The following is a 20,615-nucleotide window of genomic DNA, read 5'->3' as shown; positions in this document are numbered from 1 at the left end:
CTAGCCGACGTGATCCGTGGCTATGACGTTCCTTCCGGTCAGCGCTGAATAGGGTGGTAGGCCGAATTATTCCTATTACCTAATTACCAGTGTTTCCCAGGAAGCAAGGAAATAACCCCGCCCGAACCACGGTTTTAGGTGGAAATGCCGAGCGATAGCGAGCCGTGATCTGGGCCGTTTAACAGGTACTAAACCCGATTTGAGCGGTGCCAAATCGTGCCACGCTTACCCAATGGAAGAAATCACTAATACGGTCGGATTAAGAAGATAGGAAGGACAGATTGGTTTAGTTACAATTGTACGGGAGGAAGAGAAGTACACACAGAGAAGCTTACACAGTCTTAACTTATCCCAGGACAAACGGGCCCGCACACACACAGACACACTCACACGGGGATGTAGAAGGTCAAGGGTTGAGGGTCCATGGATGGCATCCACAGCTCGTCCTCCGGGTCCCCGACTCGTACGGCGGTGTAGATGATAGGACAGACGGCAGGCGCTCCCCGCGTGTCGTTGATGCGGATCGGACAATTATAGGGTGGAATGCGGCGAAAGGTAGGCTGGCGGTTACTGGCGACCACGGTCGCGTATGTAATAAATGCACTCGAACGCGCTGCTTGATGCGTTTGCCTCACAAGGCCTCCTGAACAGTCCTCTTGCAAAGTGCATATATTCCTTCAGTCCTTATCAATTCTTTCGCACGAGAGTCCTCTTCACCTCTTGATACCAGTGCATAAGTCCTCCACACAACAATTCCAAGGCTTGTCTTCCCTCACGAGTCCTTATGCAAAGCACAAATTGTGCAAGTCCTGTCGAAGGGCTTTGTGCTCACGGTTATATAGCGCCGCCCAGCGAACCCTCTAGAATTTGCCAGACGCGCACTTACCATTCCCCTTAAGCCATGCCCACCGAGCCCTGGTTGGTTTGTTGGCTCTTACCGGCTCCACCCTTGACGTCTGCTTGACGTGGCCACACCCCCGACCTCGCGCTCCGCCCCCTTTTCAGGCCTACCTCGTGGCATTTGGCTGGTTTGAGCATCCCAATGCGAGGGGCAATAGGGCGCAGACTGGATGGGCGCAATGGGGAATGGGGCGCAGACTGGATGGTGCCCAACGAGGTCGATTGGAGGGTGGGCTGCAAAATGAACGGGACCTACTCTTATTTATTTCTTTACACAACGTAGGTATCACTATTGGGAATGTCCTTATCTCACATATACTATGACATAACTAATGTTCTAAGGTGGGCCTACGTGTTGCATGTGGACTAACTATGGGGGCAAAACCTTTAACCTTTATTAATCAATATGTACATTTCTCAGAACCGCAACAATATATATATATATTGTTATGGATCTCTACGTCGGCCTTCTTCCCCTTAAGAAGGGGGGGATTAATCCCCTTGTTTTTGACTGACCGACGTGAGTCCTGAAGTTGCACAAGCTCCCTCCGGAGAGGCAGGTGCGCAACCTCGTTCGCGACCGCGGACAGATGTTAATTGCCGAGCGGTTTAGCAACCGCAGCACGAACCATTAGCAGAGACTAAACCCGATCCTGAAACGTTGGCCAAAATCGCGCCACTGGTGTCCAATGGAGAAATCACAAAGACGACCGGACGAGCATGAAGAAGAAGAACGAAGGTAGGAAATACAAATATGATTTATTACTAACTATTATCTATCTATAATTCCAGTAATCTCTGTGTGTATGTGTGTGTGCATGTGTGTGTGTGTGTATGTGTGTGTGTATGTGTGTGTGTGTATATGTGTGTGTGTCTGTGACCGCTGTTTCTCGACAACCACGGGTCCGATATACTTGAAACTTGCCAGGTATATTGCTGGGGACCTGAGGATGTGCCTTTTCAAGGTTTCATATTAATCGGAGAAGTAGTTACCGAGCTATGGCGATTTCTTTACCAAACTCCGCAAGCCGTTCGCTTTGGACCAAACCATTTCATGTAAATAGAGGGGGGGGATTGTCACCGTACTCGCAAGCCGTTCGCTTTGGACCAAACCATTTCATGTAAATAGAGGGGGGGGGGTTGTCACCGTACTCGCAAGCCGTTCGCTTTGGCTTTGCGAATGGACCAAACCATTTCATGTAAATAGAGGGGGGGGGGATTGCCACCGTACTCGCAAGCCGTTCGCTTTGGCTTTGCGAATGGACCAAACCATTTCATGTAAATAGAGGGGGGGGATATAATTTTAGATATATATATAGTATGGGCATGCCCTAGTTTACACAATCAAAAGAACCAAGGAGAAGGAAGGGTAAGAAAATAATTTACAGAAGGAGGGAAGGACCAGAAGGACACAGAGCAATTTCTAGCTTATACTAAACAGTCTTACTTAACCCCAGGAACATAAAAGACGGACGACAATCAGACTTACACGGGGGGATGAAGGCAGGAACGAATGGCGGGAAGGAGAGGAAGGTTCAGCTGGAGCAGAGGAATGGCTGGATGGACGAGGAGGTGGGATCACGAGGCGGGAAGGATGCGGGTGGTTGGGATGATCGCGGCTCGAGTTGAGCAGCCGCCGACTCTCCTCAACCGTCTCTCGTACGGCGACGTTGCTTCGGGGCTGCAACTGCCATCACCGCTCAAAGCTGCCGTGGTCAAAACTGCGGTGGTCTCAAAGCTGCGGTGGTTTCAAAGCTGCGGTGGTCTCAAAGCTGTGCGTGCTTCGGCTCTCCCTCAATCATCTCTCGCATCTCATCTGAGGTGGGGGCGTCCCACCGCGGGTTATATCCCACGCCCTACCAAGCCATACCCACTGAGTCCTGGTTGGGCGCGAGGGCTTCCTGGCTTCACCTCCTGGTGAGGAGGGGTGGGCCACGCCCGTGATTTGGCGGCTCCTCCCCCTTCTTCTCCGAGACAGAGCACATGGCCAATGGCATCTTGCGGGGTAGAAAACCACTCGCACCGCTGGGATAGAAAACCATTCGCACCGCTGGGATAGAAAACCAGAAGGGGACCTATCTTATTTGAAGTCGGTGCAATGCAGTGTCAATTAATGGAAGACAGAGCCTTAAACTAATACACATAATAAGGAGATAACTACTTAAAAGGGTATATGATTGGCTACGTGTATGCGATGGATTAACTAGGAGGACGACCTTTGACCTTTACACTACGGAGGGTGATATTTACAACAAGATTCATTACACTTACAACAATAAAAAAAAACACAGTATTCTCAAATCTGCAACAATATATATATATATATATATATGTGTGTGTGTGTGTGTGTGTGTGTGTGTGTGTGTGTGTGTATTTATATATAATAATTATTTATGTATATATATATATATAATTTTAAAGCACAAACTTGTTTCGAAAGCCATTATTGACCTATTGACCGATGTATATTCCAAGCTTCAATGTATAGCCCTTGAGATATGAGCGCCAATACATTTTGGACAGACGGACGGACACCAACGTGAATTCGAGGGTTTTTCTTAGTAAAACTCAAGAATGCAGAAACGGATGTTGCTGAAATTTGGAACATGTTATCTCAATGTACAAAGCATTTACTTCTGAAACTCGCAGCCGATTTCGTCCAGTAGAAGCAGAGAAACGTATTTTCAGTTCCCATGTTAAAGTTCCCATGGCCTCTAAAGGTGGTTATTTTTTTTTTTTATGTTAAAGTTGAATATGAGTCCCTGGTGTTGGGCTAGCGCCTAGGGTGCCAGCTTAGGATCCAAGGATCCTAGGTTCGAATCCCGGTCGATCGCTGAATTAACGCGAGTAAACGATACTTTATATAAAGGTCGGGGCGCTTTGCGCGTCCCCTTGATTTAAAGGTAAAATCTAGACTTGCCATTTTCGAGTAGTTGCAGGGGACATGCATTCTTGTTTGTTCTACCTCCGGTGATGTTATATATACCAACATGCCACGTTTTCCCCAACACACTGGATTGTTCTTTAATGGAGGATGAAGTGGAGGGGTGGAATCCACAGATACTCCGCCCTTTCAGCCATATAAAGGAACCAGGCAGACATCTCCGCAGTCCTATTTTTCTTGCCACGATCGGGAGCGCATGTTGGAGAAGTCTCCGTGATGCGTCACCCCCGTGTTCGCTCTAACGGGGTCTGGCGTCTCGTGTTGCCTCGAAAAGTAACAAAGTAAAGGTGCGCGGTCCGATCACCCGGCGTTTCCACCAAACGCAGGAGACATGACCACAACGGGAATCTCGGACGATTCCCTGGGAGGCAACAGGAGCGGCAATTGGAGCCAAAACGGAGTGGATATAAGTAAAGTGGCGACCCCGGCCACCATGTTCGTCATCGGCGTGTTGGGCAACGGCATCGCCATCCTCGTACTGAGCTTCTCGCACAACTACAAGAAAGAAAGCACGTTCTACACCCTCGTTTGTGGACTCGCCGTCACCGACCTCCTGGGAACCTGCCTCACCAGCCCCATAGTCATTTGCACCTACCTGGCGGGCTACCAATGGCCTGGGGGGCAACCCCTGTGCGAATACTTCTCCTTTATGTTACTTTTCTTCGGTGCGGCCGGTATGTGTATATTGTGCGCCATGGCCGTCGAGCGCTACCTGGCCATTAACCACGCCTACTTTTACAGAGACAACGTGGACAAGCAGAAGGCACGCGTCGCCCTGTTGGTCATTTACCTGTTCAACGTTCTCTTCTGCGCTTTACCCAGCATGGGATTCGGACGTAACGTGTTCCAGGACCCGCCGACATGGTGCTACCTGGACTGGCGCACCTCTGAACCGCGGCACGCCACGTACGTGTACGCGTACGCGTGCTTCGTGGCGGGTCTCGTGCTGGTCACGGTGGTGTGTAACGTGCGCGTGTGCTCCGCGCTCGTCGCCATGATGCGGCGCGCCGACAGGCCTCCTAATCTGCGCGGCTCCCACATGAGCAAGATGAGCGGCGTAGAGATCCAGATGTTTTGCTTATTGGTCATCATCACGTTGATCTTCCTCATCTGCTCCTTACCTCTCGTGGTAATGGGAATAATAACGCTTGCAGTTGGAATTGTTCACAAATTACGTAGCAATCTTAAAATGCAGAAACGAATGAAAAATTCCGTTTGGAATGGTATAACCTTAATTGCTACACTTTTACTTTTAGATAACATCGATAAGAACGGCACTCATTAGAGAGCATACCTCCGCCTGGTTGGCTATATCACTCAATGGTGAAGAATCACTTGATAATTCAATAATTCTCATACCTGAATCCATATTCAGATCTTCACCAAAATCGAATCGATTCTTCCTTATCACACACACAACCGGTCCACGACGTTTCGTCCAAATCCGTCTACAACTTTTTGAGATATCCTGCTATGTATAGTTTTTGGCCCTTTCTCCCAATGGTGAAGAATCACTTAAAAAATTAAATAATTGTCATATCCGAATCCATTTTCAGATCTTCACCAAAATCGAATCTATTTGTCCTTGTCAGACACCCAACAGGTCCACCAAGTTTCGTCCAAATCCGTCCACAACTTTTTGAGATATCCTGCTATGTATCGTTTTTGGCCCGATCTCCCAATGGTGAGGATTCACTTAAAAAATTCTAGTAGCCGGATCCGAATCCGGATCCTCACCAAAATTGAATCGGTTCGTCCTTGTGACATACGCTACATCTCTGCCAAATTTCGTCCGAATCCGTCCACAACCTTTTCGAGATATTTTGTTCACAAACAAACAGACAAATGGACGGACAAACAGACAGGGGTGAAAACACAACCTCCATCCACCTTTGGTGGCGGAGTTTACAAAATTCATATGTGGAGAAAGAAAAACTACTGCTACTGCTCATGCATCAATTTGGGGTTTAAGGAGGCACACTATTCCCAAACGATTGGAAGGTTTACATAAATCTGGACCACAAATGATGCACTTTGCAGTGTTTCCCCACAGGGTATACTTTGCTTTTTACCTGTCTGATTATTGTTGTCAGTTTTATAAATACTTAATTTTGTTTCAGTCTCTCTCCCTCCTCATCCCTCTTGGTAGCGATTTCCCCTTTAAAATGTTCCGCCATATCCACTGCAGTTTTAAACATGGACTTGCATGGACGACGACGTCGAGTGACATTAAACAGAAAACCGGCTGCCTGAGTTTTCCTGCGCCTTGAGCGCAAGCCTGTAAAGAAATTATAACAAAAGTACGACTACTACTACTACCATAGTTACCAACATTAAAAGAACAAAAAGTGGTAGGATGGGAAGGACCTGTGGTGCGAGGCCGCGAAGTGACCGAAGGGAGCCGGAGGAGGACACCCCCTCCCTAGATAGGGAGATTTTGTAATTTTAACCTTAAATTTGTACATTATAAGACACTCTTTTATGCAAAATTAAAGCAGAATAATCATGCTTTCCCGATTAATTTACACCCACAGGCCGACATAAACAACTTAAACATTGTCACAATATGAAAATCTATCAAAAACTTTGATGAGACATTATTTTGTGAAAGCAGCATTTTTCGCCATTATGGGGCAATAAATATGGTAGACTGTTATAGTATACAAAAAGTGGTACCAAAATGATTTGGCACCAAAGGCACCAAAGTCTTAATAAAGGTTAATTATTGGGCACCAAAGTCTTAATAAAGGTAAATGATTGGCACCAAAGTCTTAATAAAGGGTAATTATTGGGCACCAAAGTCTTAATAAAGGGTAATTATTGGGCACCAAAGTCTTAATAAAGGTTAATTATTGGGCACCAAAGTCTTAATAAAGGTTAATTATTGGGCACCAAAGTCTTAATAAAGGTTAATTATTGGGCACCAAAGTCTTAATAAAGGTTAATTATTGGGCACCAAAGTCTTAATAAAGGGTAATTATTGGGCACCAAAGTCTTAATAAAGGGTAATTATTGGGCACCAAAGTCTTAATAAAGGGTAATTATTGGGCACCAAAGTCTTAATAAAGGGTAATTATTGGGCACCAAAGTCTTAATAAAGGTTAATTATTGGGCACCAAAGTCTTAATAAAGGTAAATTATTGGGCACCAAAGTCTTAATAAAGGGTAATTATTGGGCACCAAAGTCTTAATAAAGGTTAATTATTGGGCACCAAAGTCTTAATAAAGGGTAATTATTGGGCACCAAAGTCTTAATAAAGGGTAATTATTGGGCACCAAAGTCTTAATAAAGGTTAATTATTGGGCACCAAAGTCCTAATAAAGGTTAATTATTGGGCACCAAAGTCTTAATAAAGGTTAATTATTGGGCACCAAAGTCTTAATAAAGGTTAATTATTGGGCACCAAAGTCTTAATAAAGGTTAATTATTGGGCACCAAAGTCTTAATAAAGGTTAATTATTGGGCACCAAAGTCCTAATAAAGGTTAATTATTGGGCACCAAAGTCTTAATAAAGGTTAATTATTGGGCACCAAAGTCCTAATAAAGGTTAATTATTGGGCACCAAAGTCTTAATAAAGGTTAATTATTGGGCACCAAAGTCCTAATAAAGGTTAATTATTGGGCACCAAAGTCTTAATAAAGGTTAATTATTGGGCACCAAAGTCTTAATAAAGGTTAATTATTGGGCACCAAAGTCCTAATAAAGGTTAATTATTGGGCACCAAAGTCTTAATAAAGGTTAATTATTGGGCACCAAAGTCTTAATAAAGGTTAATTATTGGGCACCAAAGTCTTAATAAAGGTTAATTATTGGGCACCAAAGTCTTAATAAAGGTTAATTATTGGGCACCAAAGTCTTAATAAAGGTTAATTATTGGGCACCAAAGTCTTAATAAAGGTTAATTATTGGGCACCAAAGTCCTAATAAAGGTTAATTATTGGGCACCAAAGTCCTAATAAAGGTTAATTATTGGGCACCAAAGTCTTAATAAAGGTTAATTATTGGGCACCAAAGTCTTAATAAAGGTTAATTATTGGGCACCAAAGTCCTAATAAAGGTTAATTATTGGGCACCAAAGTCTTAATAAAGGTTAATTATTGGGCACCAAAGTCTTAATAAAGGTTAATTAATTGGGCACCAAAGTCCTAATAAAGGTTAATTATTGGGCACCAAAGTCTTAATAAAGGTTAATTATTGGGCACCAAAGTCTTAATAAAGGTTAATTATTGGGCACCAAAGGTGGTAGAGTTGAAAACTATGTTACTACTACAACTACTAATTTCACGACCCCCATTAATATCACCTTGTGGCGTTCACAAACTGACCGGTAAGGCCTGAAGTTCAACTGAAACTGCTATGGGCTAGAATTTTAAATTTGTTCAGGCGTTAACTTAAGACACCCTGGATTTTGTAACTTTTATCAGCTGATGCTAACTAACATATGGGGCACCCAGCTCAGGTTTCATCTGAGGGAAAGTGACTTTGTGACACAACACACTGCTTGTTAAGCACCAATCAACAATTTATAGTCAATGCTGGGAAAAGACACACAATAGATGTATATTTTTTGTACTATGTTACATAGCATTGGTTCTACTGAAGCAGTTTTTATGCCTGGGGTAATCATTTATTCGGTTCTGTGGTTCGGTTTATGCAATAAAATACAACAAACACTGTCTGTGTTTCCACAGATTCGCATCTTCGTTAATCAAATCTACAAACCGGAAGTGGTGAGCAACCTCCAAGAAAATCCTGACCTTTTGGCCATTCGCTTTGCATCGTTCAACCCAATCCTCAATCCCTGGGTCTACATCCTCTGCCGTCGAAAGCTGCTCCCATATGTGACACACTTCTTCCGGCAACTCATCTGTAAATTTGACGAAGGCAGCCTCAACAAAACCACTTCACAGAGAACACGTCGGAGAGCACGAGAGGCTAGCATTGAGTTGCGTTCCAGCATTCATTGGACACCAACTTTAAGCAAACCCATTTTCCATGGAAATAATGTTAATATGCTATAAATAACCTCATTAAAGCTGCCCAAGTTAGATATACAGTGCTTTCAGAAAGTATTCACACCCCTTGCCTTTTCTTACATTTTGTTGTATTACAGCCTGAATTTAAAATGGATTAAATTGAGATTTTTTGTCATTGATCGAAACATAATGCCCATAATGTCAGTCGAATTATTTATTAGAATTTCCTACAAAATAATTAAAAAGTAAATACAGAAATATCTAATTTACATAAGTATTCAACCCCCTGAGTCAATATTTCGTATGAGCACCTTTACCAGTGATTACAGCTTCAAGTCTTCTTGGATATGTCTGTATCAGCTTTGTTCATCTGGATTTTGGGAGTTTCTCTCATTCTTCTTTGCAGATTTGCTCAATCTCTGTCAAGATTTACAGGGAGCGTCGGTGAACAGCAATCTTCAAGTCTTTCCACAGATTCTCAATAGGATTCAAGTCTGGGCTTTAGCTGGGCCACTCCAGGACTTTCACGTTCTTGTTCTGAAGCCATTCCAATTTTGCTTCGGTATAACTATCGTTATATGCTTTTGCTTTGGCTGTGTGCTTGGGGTCATTGTCCTGTTGGAACGTAAATCTTCACCGCAGCCTAAGGTCTTTTGCACCCTGAAGCAGGTTCTTCTCAATGATTTACCTGTATTTGGCTCCATTAATTGTTCCCTCTATCGTTACAAGTCTCTCAGCCCATGCCACTGAAAAGCATCCCCATGGCATGATGCTGCTGCCACCATGCTTCACGGCAGGGATGGTGTTAGATGGGTAATGAGCTTCGCTTGGTTTCCGCCAGACATAGCATTCAGGCCAGAGTTCAATTTTCGTCTCATCAGACTACAGAATATTTTGCCTCATACTCTCAGAGTCTTTCACATACCTTTTTGCAAATTCCAGGGATACCGACATGTCTTTTTCTCAGGAGTGGCTTTTCTGCCACTCTCCCATAAAGCCTATATTTGTGAAGGGCTTCAGAGACTGCTGTACTTACGGCAGGTTTCTTCATCTCAGCCAAGGGACTCTGTAGTTCTGTCAGAGTGGTCATTGGGTTCTTGGTCAGCTCCCTGACCAAGGTCCTTCTTGCCCAGTTGCTCGGTTTGGTCGGACGGCAAACTCCAGGAAGAGTCTGGGTAGTTCCATATTCTTTCCATTTCCTAATAATGGAGCTCACTGTGCTCTTGTTAACTTTAAACACTCTCGAAATTGTTTTATACCCTTCCCCAGATCTATGCCTCCTCACAATTATATATTGAAGTTCGACGGACAGTTCCTTGGACTTTGTGGTAGTTTCTGCTCTGACATGCACTGTCCACTGTGGGACCTTGTACAGAAAGGTGTTTTTTTTCTCTAAGTTATGTCAAATCAATTGAATTAGCCACAGGTGGACTCCAATCAAGTTGTAGAGACATCTCAAGGATGATCAAAGGAAACCGGATGCACCTGAGCTCAATTTGGAGTATCGTAGCAAAGGGGTTGAATACTTATTGACTCGAGAAATTTGAGCTTTTCATTTTTAAGTACTTTGTAAAAAATTCCAAGAAAAAATCCACTGTGACATTATGGGGTATTATGTGTAGATCAGTGCGAAAAATATCTCAAGTAAATCCATTTTCAATTCAGGCTGTAACACAACAAAATGTGAAAAAGTCATGGGGTGTGAATACTTTCTGAAGGCAATGGGTGTTTAAAAAAACAAAACCCTTACAGCTGTTGATCCAAAATAAAATGGTGTAGAGGAAACACTTGCACATCAAAACGGAATGCTTTTTAATTCTCATTTTGGAGTTTGCTTTGTCTTTCCTTCTTATTGACATCAATCTACATATTCGATATGCAGATTTGAAATAGGTGAGGTATCCACATATTATATATGCAAGATAGCATATCATTTCACACAATGGATTTTTGGGGATTTGTCTTTCTCTGGTTGATCACGTGTGATGTTGCCAAGTGAGCAGCAAGGGCTGGCAGGATGGCTTAGAGGTACGCACACTCGCCTCTACGCTCTCTATGTTAGGTTGGAATCTTGTCCCCGGTGTTTCATCCTGGTGTTTCACAGGCAGGGTGATTCATCAATGTGTGTGCTGTCCTTCGGATGGACGTTAAACTGGGTGTCCCGTCTGCCAGCATTAGTTGGTGGACGTTAAAGATCCCACGGTGTCCTTTGCAAAGAGTAGATGAGCTCTTGCCAGCACCCCCAAATCCCAAATTCCTGCCCCAACCTACATCAGTGGCATAGCCACGCCCTCAGCCAATGATGCTGCATATGAAAGAAGAAGAATGTGAGCAGTTGCTTGTGATTCCGAGCCATGAGTGTAAAACCGAACTGCTGTGCAGAAAAAATACATTCATTTGAAATGTTGTGAGTTTGAAGAATTGTTGTAATTTCATTGGGTTTTGATGTTTTCATTTCATTTTTGTAAGGTGTTCAGAAGGTTTAAAGTGCATGGATAAACTACCAAAGCTCCAGATTATTTATTGCACAATGAAATATATTTTGATGGAATTTAACAAAGCATCATGAAGGCTGTATTTGGTTAACGTGTAATTTGGGTTGTTCGAGGGGGTAAATATACAATGCTTGGAAATATTCTTAACTTAAAAAAAAGAAAAAAAGTATATGTACAAGTAGCAAAGATGTTGTCCATGTTTTACAAATACAAGTGGTTTTTAAGACACCATTTTAGTTTTAAATTATGTTACATTAAGTGTGCTTTTTTAACCTTTGTGTCATGTTGCATGTGCATAGAACCAGCATTGTTGTGCAAATTACTGTGACGTACTGTAATGACAAACAATCTTTCTTTGTCTTTTGTGTGGATGTTTGAATCTTTGTTAATTCATTTTGTGGATGGAACACATTCAAACGACGAAAACTATAATCAAGAGGAGGTCTGCGGTGCACCATTCCGGAGATTCTGAAGACATGTGGCTCCGTGCCACCCATGCCACCCATGCCACCCTCAAGATAAAGGGTGGGCAGGCAGGTGGATAAGTAACGAACCACCTTTAGAGGCCATTTTTCCCTGCATAGCAGGGGTTGACCTTTTTCGGGCACCGTGGTCCCCTTTTTGAAGCAATGTTTTATGGCCGGATGCCCTTCCTGCCGCCAACCCTGTTAGTCGCCTCTTGCGCCACAGCGCCACACAGGGTATTACCAGTGAACTGCTACTCAATTTGCCGACCTCAGAAGGATGACAGGCTGAGTCAACCCCCCTGGTGTTAATTCAGTGATCGACCGGGATTCGAACCCTGGATCCTAGGATCCCAAGCCGGCACCCTAACCGCTAAGCCAACACCAAGCTTCATGTGGATAAGTAACGGAAGTAGACAAATGCTTAAAAAATGTCTCTTGTGGTGAAGGCTGCTGGATCTACAGTATTACCTGTTATGCATTCCATTGTACAAAATGTTACAACAGTAGTCCCGATAAAAGCAGCAACGCAATACATGAGATAAAATACTGCGAGAAGAAACAATAATGCGAAAACGATGTGAAATGTTCAAAGTGAAATGTATTTATCTCAAAATGTAAGACGAAATTCCCAGATTAAGTCATTTGGACAATTATTTTACTCGAGGGCTCAGTTGTGACATAATATGGTGACCGTTTAATAAAAATGACCTCAATTATTAAAGAGAGCTGTCTATCTTGGGTTCAAATTTCAACCCAGCTATAAACTATTCTAGTGTTTCGCAGGCTGGGCCAGTGCCGTCCCTCGGATAGACGTTAAACTGGGCGTCCTGTCCGCCAGAATTAGTTGGTAAACGTAAAAGATCCCATGATGTCCTTCACGAAGAGTCGACGAGCTATCGCCGGCATTCTGTCATAATTACAAATTCCTGATTCGAAAGACTGCTGCGAAGGCAATGGCAGATCACCCTTGCAAAGAATGACGGCACAAATGACAAATGCCATGTGTATTTGTTCCTCGGATGGACGATAACCTGAGTTAATACAGCGCCTTCAGAAAGTATTCACACCCCTTGACTTTTTTCACATTTTGTTGTGTTACAGCCTGAATTTAAAATAGATTAAATAGAGATTTTGTTTGTCACTAATCTCCATAATGTCAAAGTGGAATTGTTTTTTTTAGAAATTTTTACAAAACATTTAAAACTAGCAGAAGTACCCGGCATTGCCGGGCGGGGGAGGGGAGGGGGAAGGGGGGGAGGGAAACGGGGGGGAGGGGAGGAGAGGGTGGGAGGGGGAGGGGGGAGGAGAGCTGGGGGGAGGGGGAGGGGGAAGGGGGGAGGGGAACGGGGGGGAGGGGGAAGAGGGGGAGGGCAACGGGGGGGAGGGGAGGAGAGGAAGGAGGGGAGGAGGAGGGGGAGGGGGAAGGGGTAGGGGGGAAAGGGGAGGGGAGGAGAGGAGGAGGGATAGGGGGAGGGGGGAAAGGGAGGGGGATGGGAGGGGGATGGGAAGGAAGGGGAGGGGGTAGGGTGGAGGGGAAGGGGAGGGGGAGGGGTAGGGGGGAGGGTAAGGGGAGAACGGAGGGGGGAGGGGAAGGGGGGAGGGGGAGGGAAAGGAAGGGGAGGGAGAGGGGGGAGGGGGGAGGGGAGGAAGGGGAGGGCCAGTCAACAATGACGTTGCAGTTCTCATGGGAGGAGAGCAGCACAACAATCGCGACATCGTCCTGCATCTTCGCAACAACAGCACGAAGCGGATTTTGGAGACTCACCGATCCTGTGATGCCTTCCAGTACCGGCGTTGCCGGGCGGGGGAAGGGAGACCCGTACATTCCCAACCCGTACATTCGCCCTCTCGACTCAAGCTCACTCGGACAAAAGCCTCGCACAAATTACACCGTGAAGGCCCAATGGCCATGTCTACGCCACAAATCAAGTACGTGAGCGAGTCTGGCGCACTGAATTGAAAATATATAGAACGCTCATACTCCGTGAAAAGTGAAGCTGCCGTGTCGCCATCTTGGTTAACACGACTCGATCAACTCGCTTCGCGGATCTCGTTTTGTGGCAAGAACTACCTGTAGGTCCCGTGATGACATTCTGGGGTTCTTAGAGACTTCTTTCAGCATCTTGCTGTTTGCTCTCGGGCTGAACTTACTGGGGCAGCCTGGCCTGAACAAGTTGGCAGTTGTTTGGAATCTTCTCCACTTGTAGATGATCTTTGGGACAGTCGAATGATTGATTTCAAATTGTTTGGAGATCTTTTAAAATCCCTTCCCAGACTCGTAGGCATCTATAACCTTCTTTCTGAAGGCCTCAGAGAGCTATTTTGATCTAGGCATGGTGACACCACACACTTCAACAACAAAGAGCAAACCAAACTAAATGTCTGAGGTTTAAATGAGACAGGTTCCTCCAAGATCCTCTCTAACGATGTTCTATTCATTTGCACCTGAGCTGGTGCACCTGATTCTAATTTTAGGTATTTGAAGTAGTGATAAATGTAGGGGTGTACTTACTTTTTCCACATGCGAAATTTGCATTTATGTTTATTTAAATTATACAATGGACTCCAAAATGTAAATGTTTCATGATATTTGTTGTATTATATCACCTTTATCTATCAATATTGTTTAAATGAAGATCAAATAGCTGTATGTTGAAATATGTTGAAAAAGTCAAAACTTTACATGGGGTGTACTTACTTTTTCATGTGACTGTATGTCTCTACCAACTTTGCAATCCTTCATTGGGCAATATTTGCCCATTCTTCTGGACAAAACTGTTCAAGCTCATTCACGTTGCGTGGTGAGCGTTGATGGACGGCAATCTGCAAGTCATGTCACAAATTTTCAATTGGGTTTAGGTCGGGGCACTGACTGGGCCACTCAAGGATATTTGTCTTTTGTTCCTCCGCCACTCCAGTGTAGCTTTGGCTGTGTGCCTTGGGTCGTTGTCATGCTGAAAGGTTAACTTACGTCCCAATTTCAGCTTTCATGCAGAGGGTAGCAGGTTTTCCTTTAGGATTTCTCTGTATTTTGCTTCATCCATTTTCCCTTCTATCCTGACAAGTGCCCCAGTCCCTGCTGATGAGAACATCTCCATAACATGATGCTGCCACCACCATACTTCACAGTAGGGATGGTGTTCTTTGGGTGATGTGCTGTGTTGGGTTTGTGCCAAATGTAACGTTTTGGATTTAGGCAAAAAAGTTCCATCTTGGTTTCGTCATACCACAAAACATTTTGCCACATGGCTTCAGAATCTCTGGAGTGGTTTTTCATACCTCAAACAGGACTGAATGTCGGCTTTTTGAGTAATGGCTTCTTTCTTGTACAGGCCAAACTTGTGGAGTGCTTGGGATATCGTTGTCCCATCCACACAGTGAACAGTCTTTGCCATAAAGGCCTGTAGCTCTTTCAAAGTTGCCATTGGCCTCTTGCTGGCCTCTCTGATCAGTCTCCTCTTTGCTTGATCATCCAGTTTGATGGGCAGCCTGATCTAGGCAGGGTCTTGGTGGCACCATACTCCTTACACTTCTTATTGATTGTCTCGATTGTGCTCCAAGGATATTCAAGGCTTTTGAAATAATTTTATTCCCATCCCCTGATCTGTGCTTTTCCACAACTTTATCCTGGACGTCTTTTGAAAGCGCCTTGGTGCTCATGGTTGAGTCTTTGCTGTGAAATGCACTACCCAGCAGAGGAAACCTCCAGGAACAGCTGATGTTATTCTGAAATAATCAGAATCACTACAATTTAACATAGGTTGAGGCCAATTAACTTGGTGTGTGATTTTTAAGGTGATTCGTTACACCTGAGCTAATTTACAATTGCTATTATAAGGGGGGGTGGCCACTTGCCCAAAAATCTAACATTCTTTGCAATTAAAAAAAGTATTATATATATTATGGTATAATATTATTAAATTTATTTTATATGATTATAGTATTATATTATGGTATTATAAATACAAAAAGGTATTATATTATGAGCCAAGATAATCTAGTTTTGTATTTTTATATTATTTTCTGAAATTTGTGGAATTTGTTTTTCACTTGGAAGTTGTGGGTTACGATATGTAAATAAAGGTGGAAAATGTCTGATTTAATGCAATTTAATTCGAGGCTGTAAGAATATAAGGCGACAAAAGGTGAAAACTTTGAAAGTGGATGTAGACTTTCCAGAGGCACTGTATACTACAAGAGAGTCGTTTGTCTGTGTCTGTCGCCATTTTTCAGAGAAGATGAACGGATCTTCGTCAAACTTTCCAATGGTCATCAGTGAGTGTTGGGGAGTGTTTTATGTTAAAAAAAAAAATTTTTATTGGAAATAAAGTTCGATTTTTTAGCGGATAAAAAAAATCGCTCTATGATGCCTAGGTCTTTATTAGCTAGGTGAAAGGTAATATTAAATTATCCCTGATTAATGTGTGTGCGTGTGTGTGTGTCTAATATTTTCCTTATTGGGTATAGTGAGGTGTTTTAGGCACCCACAAATAAAATAGAAAAAAAAACAAATGTATTTCTTCAAAATGCCAACAGGATTAGAACATTACTTGGTTCTGGCAATTCTGCTAGTTAAGAATAAAATTTTTGTAACTCTTCAATAAAATTATTATTTAAATATTTTGTTCACAGATAATTGCTTGCTGTGTTTGCCTCAAAATCTTGTGTCTCAAACCCATCGTTTTCTGTACCCACTTTACCCAGTATACGCAGCTGCTCCTGGACTCTGTGACCTTCTCTCCTGACAAGGTGGAGAAGTTTTTGTCAAACCTCGACTCTGATTCTGCAACTGGACCAGACGACATCAGCCCACGGGTCCTAAAACCCTGCTCTGCCGCTCTATCTCACCCTCTCTCTGTTCTCTTCACCCTCTCTTTTGCTCAAGGCTCACGGTCATCTGCCATTTGCTTGGAAATCAGCCAACATTATCGAGTTCCTGTGAACACCATTATCGCAACAATCTGTGAACACCAAACTACCACCTCCTCTTCCTTCCATATTAAAAGTTATATTTAAAACAGCTAATTAGATACGTTTTAGAAACGATGTCACAAACCTTGATGGATGAGCCAACTTCGTCCAGAAGCAAACATTATGTAATATTTCTCTTCACCATCTTATCCAACATAACATTTCTGATGAAACGTTTTCTTGGAAACTAAAATTTCTCCTTCATCGTACTATTTTTGATGACATCTCCTATCGAAATCAAACTGCTCATTATTTTTCTCAGCATGCAGTTTGGTCTATTGTCCATATTTGATGAAATATTTTCAATTTTTTTCAGGGCCACAATTATTCCTAACTTTTTGTGGGCTCAGCCAGGGAAAGTTTTTGGCCCGAGTCTTTCACGGTCAGCCAGCCCAGTCTGATTTTCGACATGGTAGGTCAGAAGTAGAATTTGTAATTTGTTGAGGATGCTGGCGATAGCTCGCCGAGTCTTCGCGAAAAACTGTGGGAATTTTAACGTTCATCAAAGATGTGTTTTAGAAAAAGAAAACTCTAAGGTAAAATTTTCCTTCTCTCTCTGGAAAGCAGCCAATGTTCTAAATTATTTCATACTCTTACCCATCCTTACAAACAGATTGTGATGGTATTCAGAGATGAAAATATATGCTTTGGAAGATTCACAACAAACCAAAGCTGATGTACAACGTGTACATGAAAATCCAATTTATTGTGTTTCTTAGAGGAAGAGTATTAAGCACAAAGCAAAAAAAGAATTGTTTTTTATTCGATGATTCTGTGTCGGAGAGGCGAATCATCCAGGATTGTAACCCCAGCCAAAGAAACTGCGTCGGCAGCAGACGCTCTGTGTAGAGTATGGTTCATGATTTTGGATCGATCTGTTAAGTGATTCTGGAGAAGGGGATTTTAAAAAGTTTTTATTTTCAATCCAATATGGCCACCAGCTCACGTGTCCAATGACGTTATAAATGTAATTCTTTACTCACATCAGGTCGTAGATCAGATATGTGAAGTTTCAGATTTTTTGGATAAAGATTTCGATTCAACCAATTATGGCTGGAATACCATTTAACGATAATGTCTGAATAGTTATCACCCTATATATACACCCCATGGGGAGTCTATGACATATGCCGAGTTTCAATTTTTTTCGTTGAGAAGTTTTGGAGAGGAAGCTGTCCAATTTTTTTTCCTTTCATCCAATATGGATGCCATAACTTGTGACCTATGATGTCAGATTAATAATAAAATATTCTCCATGAGAAGTCCCTCCTATTTTTAATGTTTTGCATTGATCTGACAAATGGTTGCAGAGAAAAATTAATTAAAAGTGAAAAATATAGATGCGGACACAGACAGACATTACAATAGTGAAGGCTCATGGAAGAGCTCGTACACTGAATGGATCAGGACGCAACAGGACAAAATAAATGCCATAACGGTAGAGAGAGAGGGGGGGGGGGGAGACACCAACAGCAGAGTTTGAGGACAATATAGAGGGGGACTTGGGCAAACAATGGGTGTGGGGGGGGAATGGGGAGCAGGAAAAAATGCATGCAGTGGACAAGATGGTTAAAGAAAGAACTCCCAAGGAGGAAAAAAGTGGACAATTGGATGGAGGAGGGCTTGAGGTGGAGTTAACAAAGGAAGAAAAGATCATGGTTTTGGATTGGGGATGATCTGAGATGGTAGTAAACAGCTGTATTAATAAAGATCAGGAATAGGGCTCGGCCTAGAAAATTGCCTTGAGGCACTCCAGCCTTGACAAGGAGAGGAGATGAAAGGATTCCGTTGGAAGCCACACATTGGCTACGAGACTAGAGGAAGTCAGTAAGCCATGTGTGGAGTTGGCCTTCGATGCCATAGACAGACACTTTGGAGAGCAAGGTGGATGGCAGATGGTATCGAAAGCACGAGATATGTCCAGAGAGAGACGGCCCTGATGTCGTGTCTGACATTGAGGGCCTCCATTAATTGTTGGGGGTGAGTATAAACATCATGTCTAAGGTGGAGTGATCTGGGCTGAAACCAAATTGGTGAGCTGGAGATGACATTATTGGAGAAAAGGAAGGATTTCATGTCAACTGCGATGATGGATTCCGTGGCTTGGCTGATGATCGGAACTAAGCTGATAGGTCTATAGTTAAGGGAATCCGTTTTTTCACCTTTCTTGTGTCGTGCAGTTATGTTTGCATATTTCCCAGCAAATGGAAGATGACAAAATGGAAGATGCAAATTACATGGTAGAGATTACATGAAATGAAATGAAATGCATAAAATCAAATTTCATGAAAAGGGTAGAGAAAGAATGTGCAAGAGTAGCAGAGCAGGTTTTTAGGACACGTGAGCTGATGCTATCTGATCCAGTAGCAGAAGGGAAGGCATCAAATGGGAGCATACACCAGAGACAGACTTAAGAAGGCACCACCCGGTTTTAAAGGAAGGAGACCACATTGAAATTCATTGTTGAGGTTGGACAAATGCTGTTTTTTGGTCTCTTCGGAGAGTGGACACACACTTGTTGCGGTCTTTTTGGAATGCACTAAGATTGCCTCCAGTCGGATTCCTTCCAGGAAGAGAAGGCAAGCTGTTTCAGAGCAACTACCTCACCACATGATTTAGTGTAATATGGGTGGGAAGAAGGGTAAGATAATTAAAGATGAGATGGGATGAATCCGGGCATAGGAGAGAGTAGTTTTCTATGGACGAATTCCCAGACTGAGTTAACATTAGGGGCAGTAGATAAGAGAGACCAGTCATGAAGAGAGATGCCTGCTTACAGACCCTGACAATCTGCTTTAGTGAACTGCCAGATTCGCCGGCGTTGAGGCAGCTCTCTGAGAATAGCCAGGAATATGTTAACTTTCACAAGCGCATAATCAGATGAACCAACTAGAGCAGAAGAAGAGCAGGAGACATTGGTGGGGAAGTTTGTCATCACCAAGTCCAGAACTGAGGATTTGCCATTGGGAGAAATCCATGTGGGAAAGTTCACAGAATAAGTCAGTCCCATGGAGTCACAGAAGTCCTTTGCTGAAGTGCCAAGGCTGCTCAGAGGTAGAAACACCCAGCCAATTTTCCACAGACGAAGAAGAAAGAGTTGGGATGAGTGGTTAAAAGTTGTTCCATGTTGTCGGGGAGAGATGTAGAATGAGTCGTTACTGTTTGGAGGTACAACACACAGACAAGCAGCAAGAGGTGGGAGCAGAGGGCAAGTCGCAGCCAAAGATATTCCTGGTGGTTCCGTTGTGAGGTGGAAGATCAGTACAAGGCCAGTAGGAAATTGAGTTATTGATGTAAAGAACAACTCTGCCACCAGAGTAGAGTTTAGGCCAATCAAATTAGACGAGACAATAGCCAGGGAGAGACACAAAGGAGTCACAGACGTCGTGTGAGAAGGATTCTGTTAAACCGATGATGTCCGGGCTGTCAGCAGCAGCCTGGATTGAGAGATCTGCCAGGTTGAAGTGGAGGCCTCCGATGTTTTAAGTCCACACAGTTAGGGACAGGGGAGAAGACATTGGGAAGGTGTTGGGTGGAGGGGAATATGGGAAGAGGGAAAGTGGGAGAGCGTGGGGCAGGGAGGATGGGGGAGATGGGAGAGGATAGGGGTGAGGTGGAGGATGGAAAGGGGCAGGGCGAGGAGAAGCTGAGAGGGTGGGATGAGGGGCAAGCTGAGAAGGAAGCCAAGAGGGGGCGGGATTATGGGGAAGCTGAAATCGGACAGGTCGAGGGGGAAGCCGTGATGGGGCAGGGTGAGGTGGAATCTTAGAGAGGGAAGCACTGAGGGGATGGGTTGTGGGTAAAGTTTTGAGGGGATGTGGTTAGTGGGAAGCTTGGGGAGGGTTGGACGAGGGGAAAA

General features: G+C 43.6%; 1 protein-coding gene across 1 annotated transcript; it reads left to right on the top strand.

Annotated features, from left to right (window-relative positions):
• The first annotated feature begins 4,037 nt into the window (after window positions 1–4,037).
• LOC137431464 (prostaglandin E2 receptor EP4 subtype-like) lies at window positions 4,038–11,678 on the top strand. The gene is made up of 2 exons (XM_068122813.2): window positions 4,038–4,973; window positions 8,539–11,678. Exons 1-2 carry the CDS (start codon window positions 4,176–4,178, stop codon window positions 8,866–8,868), a joined length of 1,128 nt encoding a protein of 375 aa, XP_067978914.1. The 5' UTR covers window positions 4,038–4,175; the 3' UTR covers window positions 8,869–11,678.
• The last annotated feature ends 8,937 nt before the right edge of the window (window positions 11,679–20,615 follow it).

Source organism: Myxine glutinosa, chromosome 7 (genome assembly GCF_964187855.1).
Source record: "Myxine glutinosa chromosome 7, kmMyxGlut1.1, whole genome shotgun sequence".
Lineage (NCBI taxonomy): Eukaryota > Metazoa > Chordata > Myxini > Myxiniformes > Myxinidae > Myxine > Myxine glutinosa.
This window is presented reverse-complemented; position numbering and strand designations above follow the sequence as displayed.

Coding starts and splice junctions, on each gene's coding strand:
- LOC137431464 (XM_068122813.2), top strand. CDS start 4,176: ATGACCACAACGGGAATCTCGGACGATTCCCTGGGAGGCAACAGGAGC. Junction 4,974..8,538: donor TCTGCTCCTTACCTCTCGTG/GTAATGGGAATA, acceptor GTGTTTCCACAG/ATTCGCATCTTCGTTAATCA.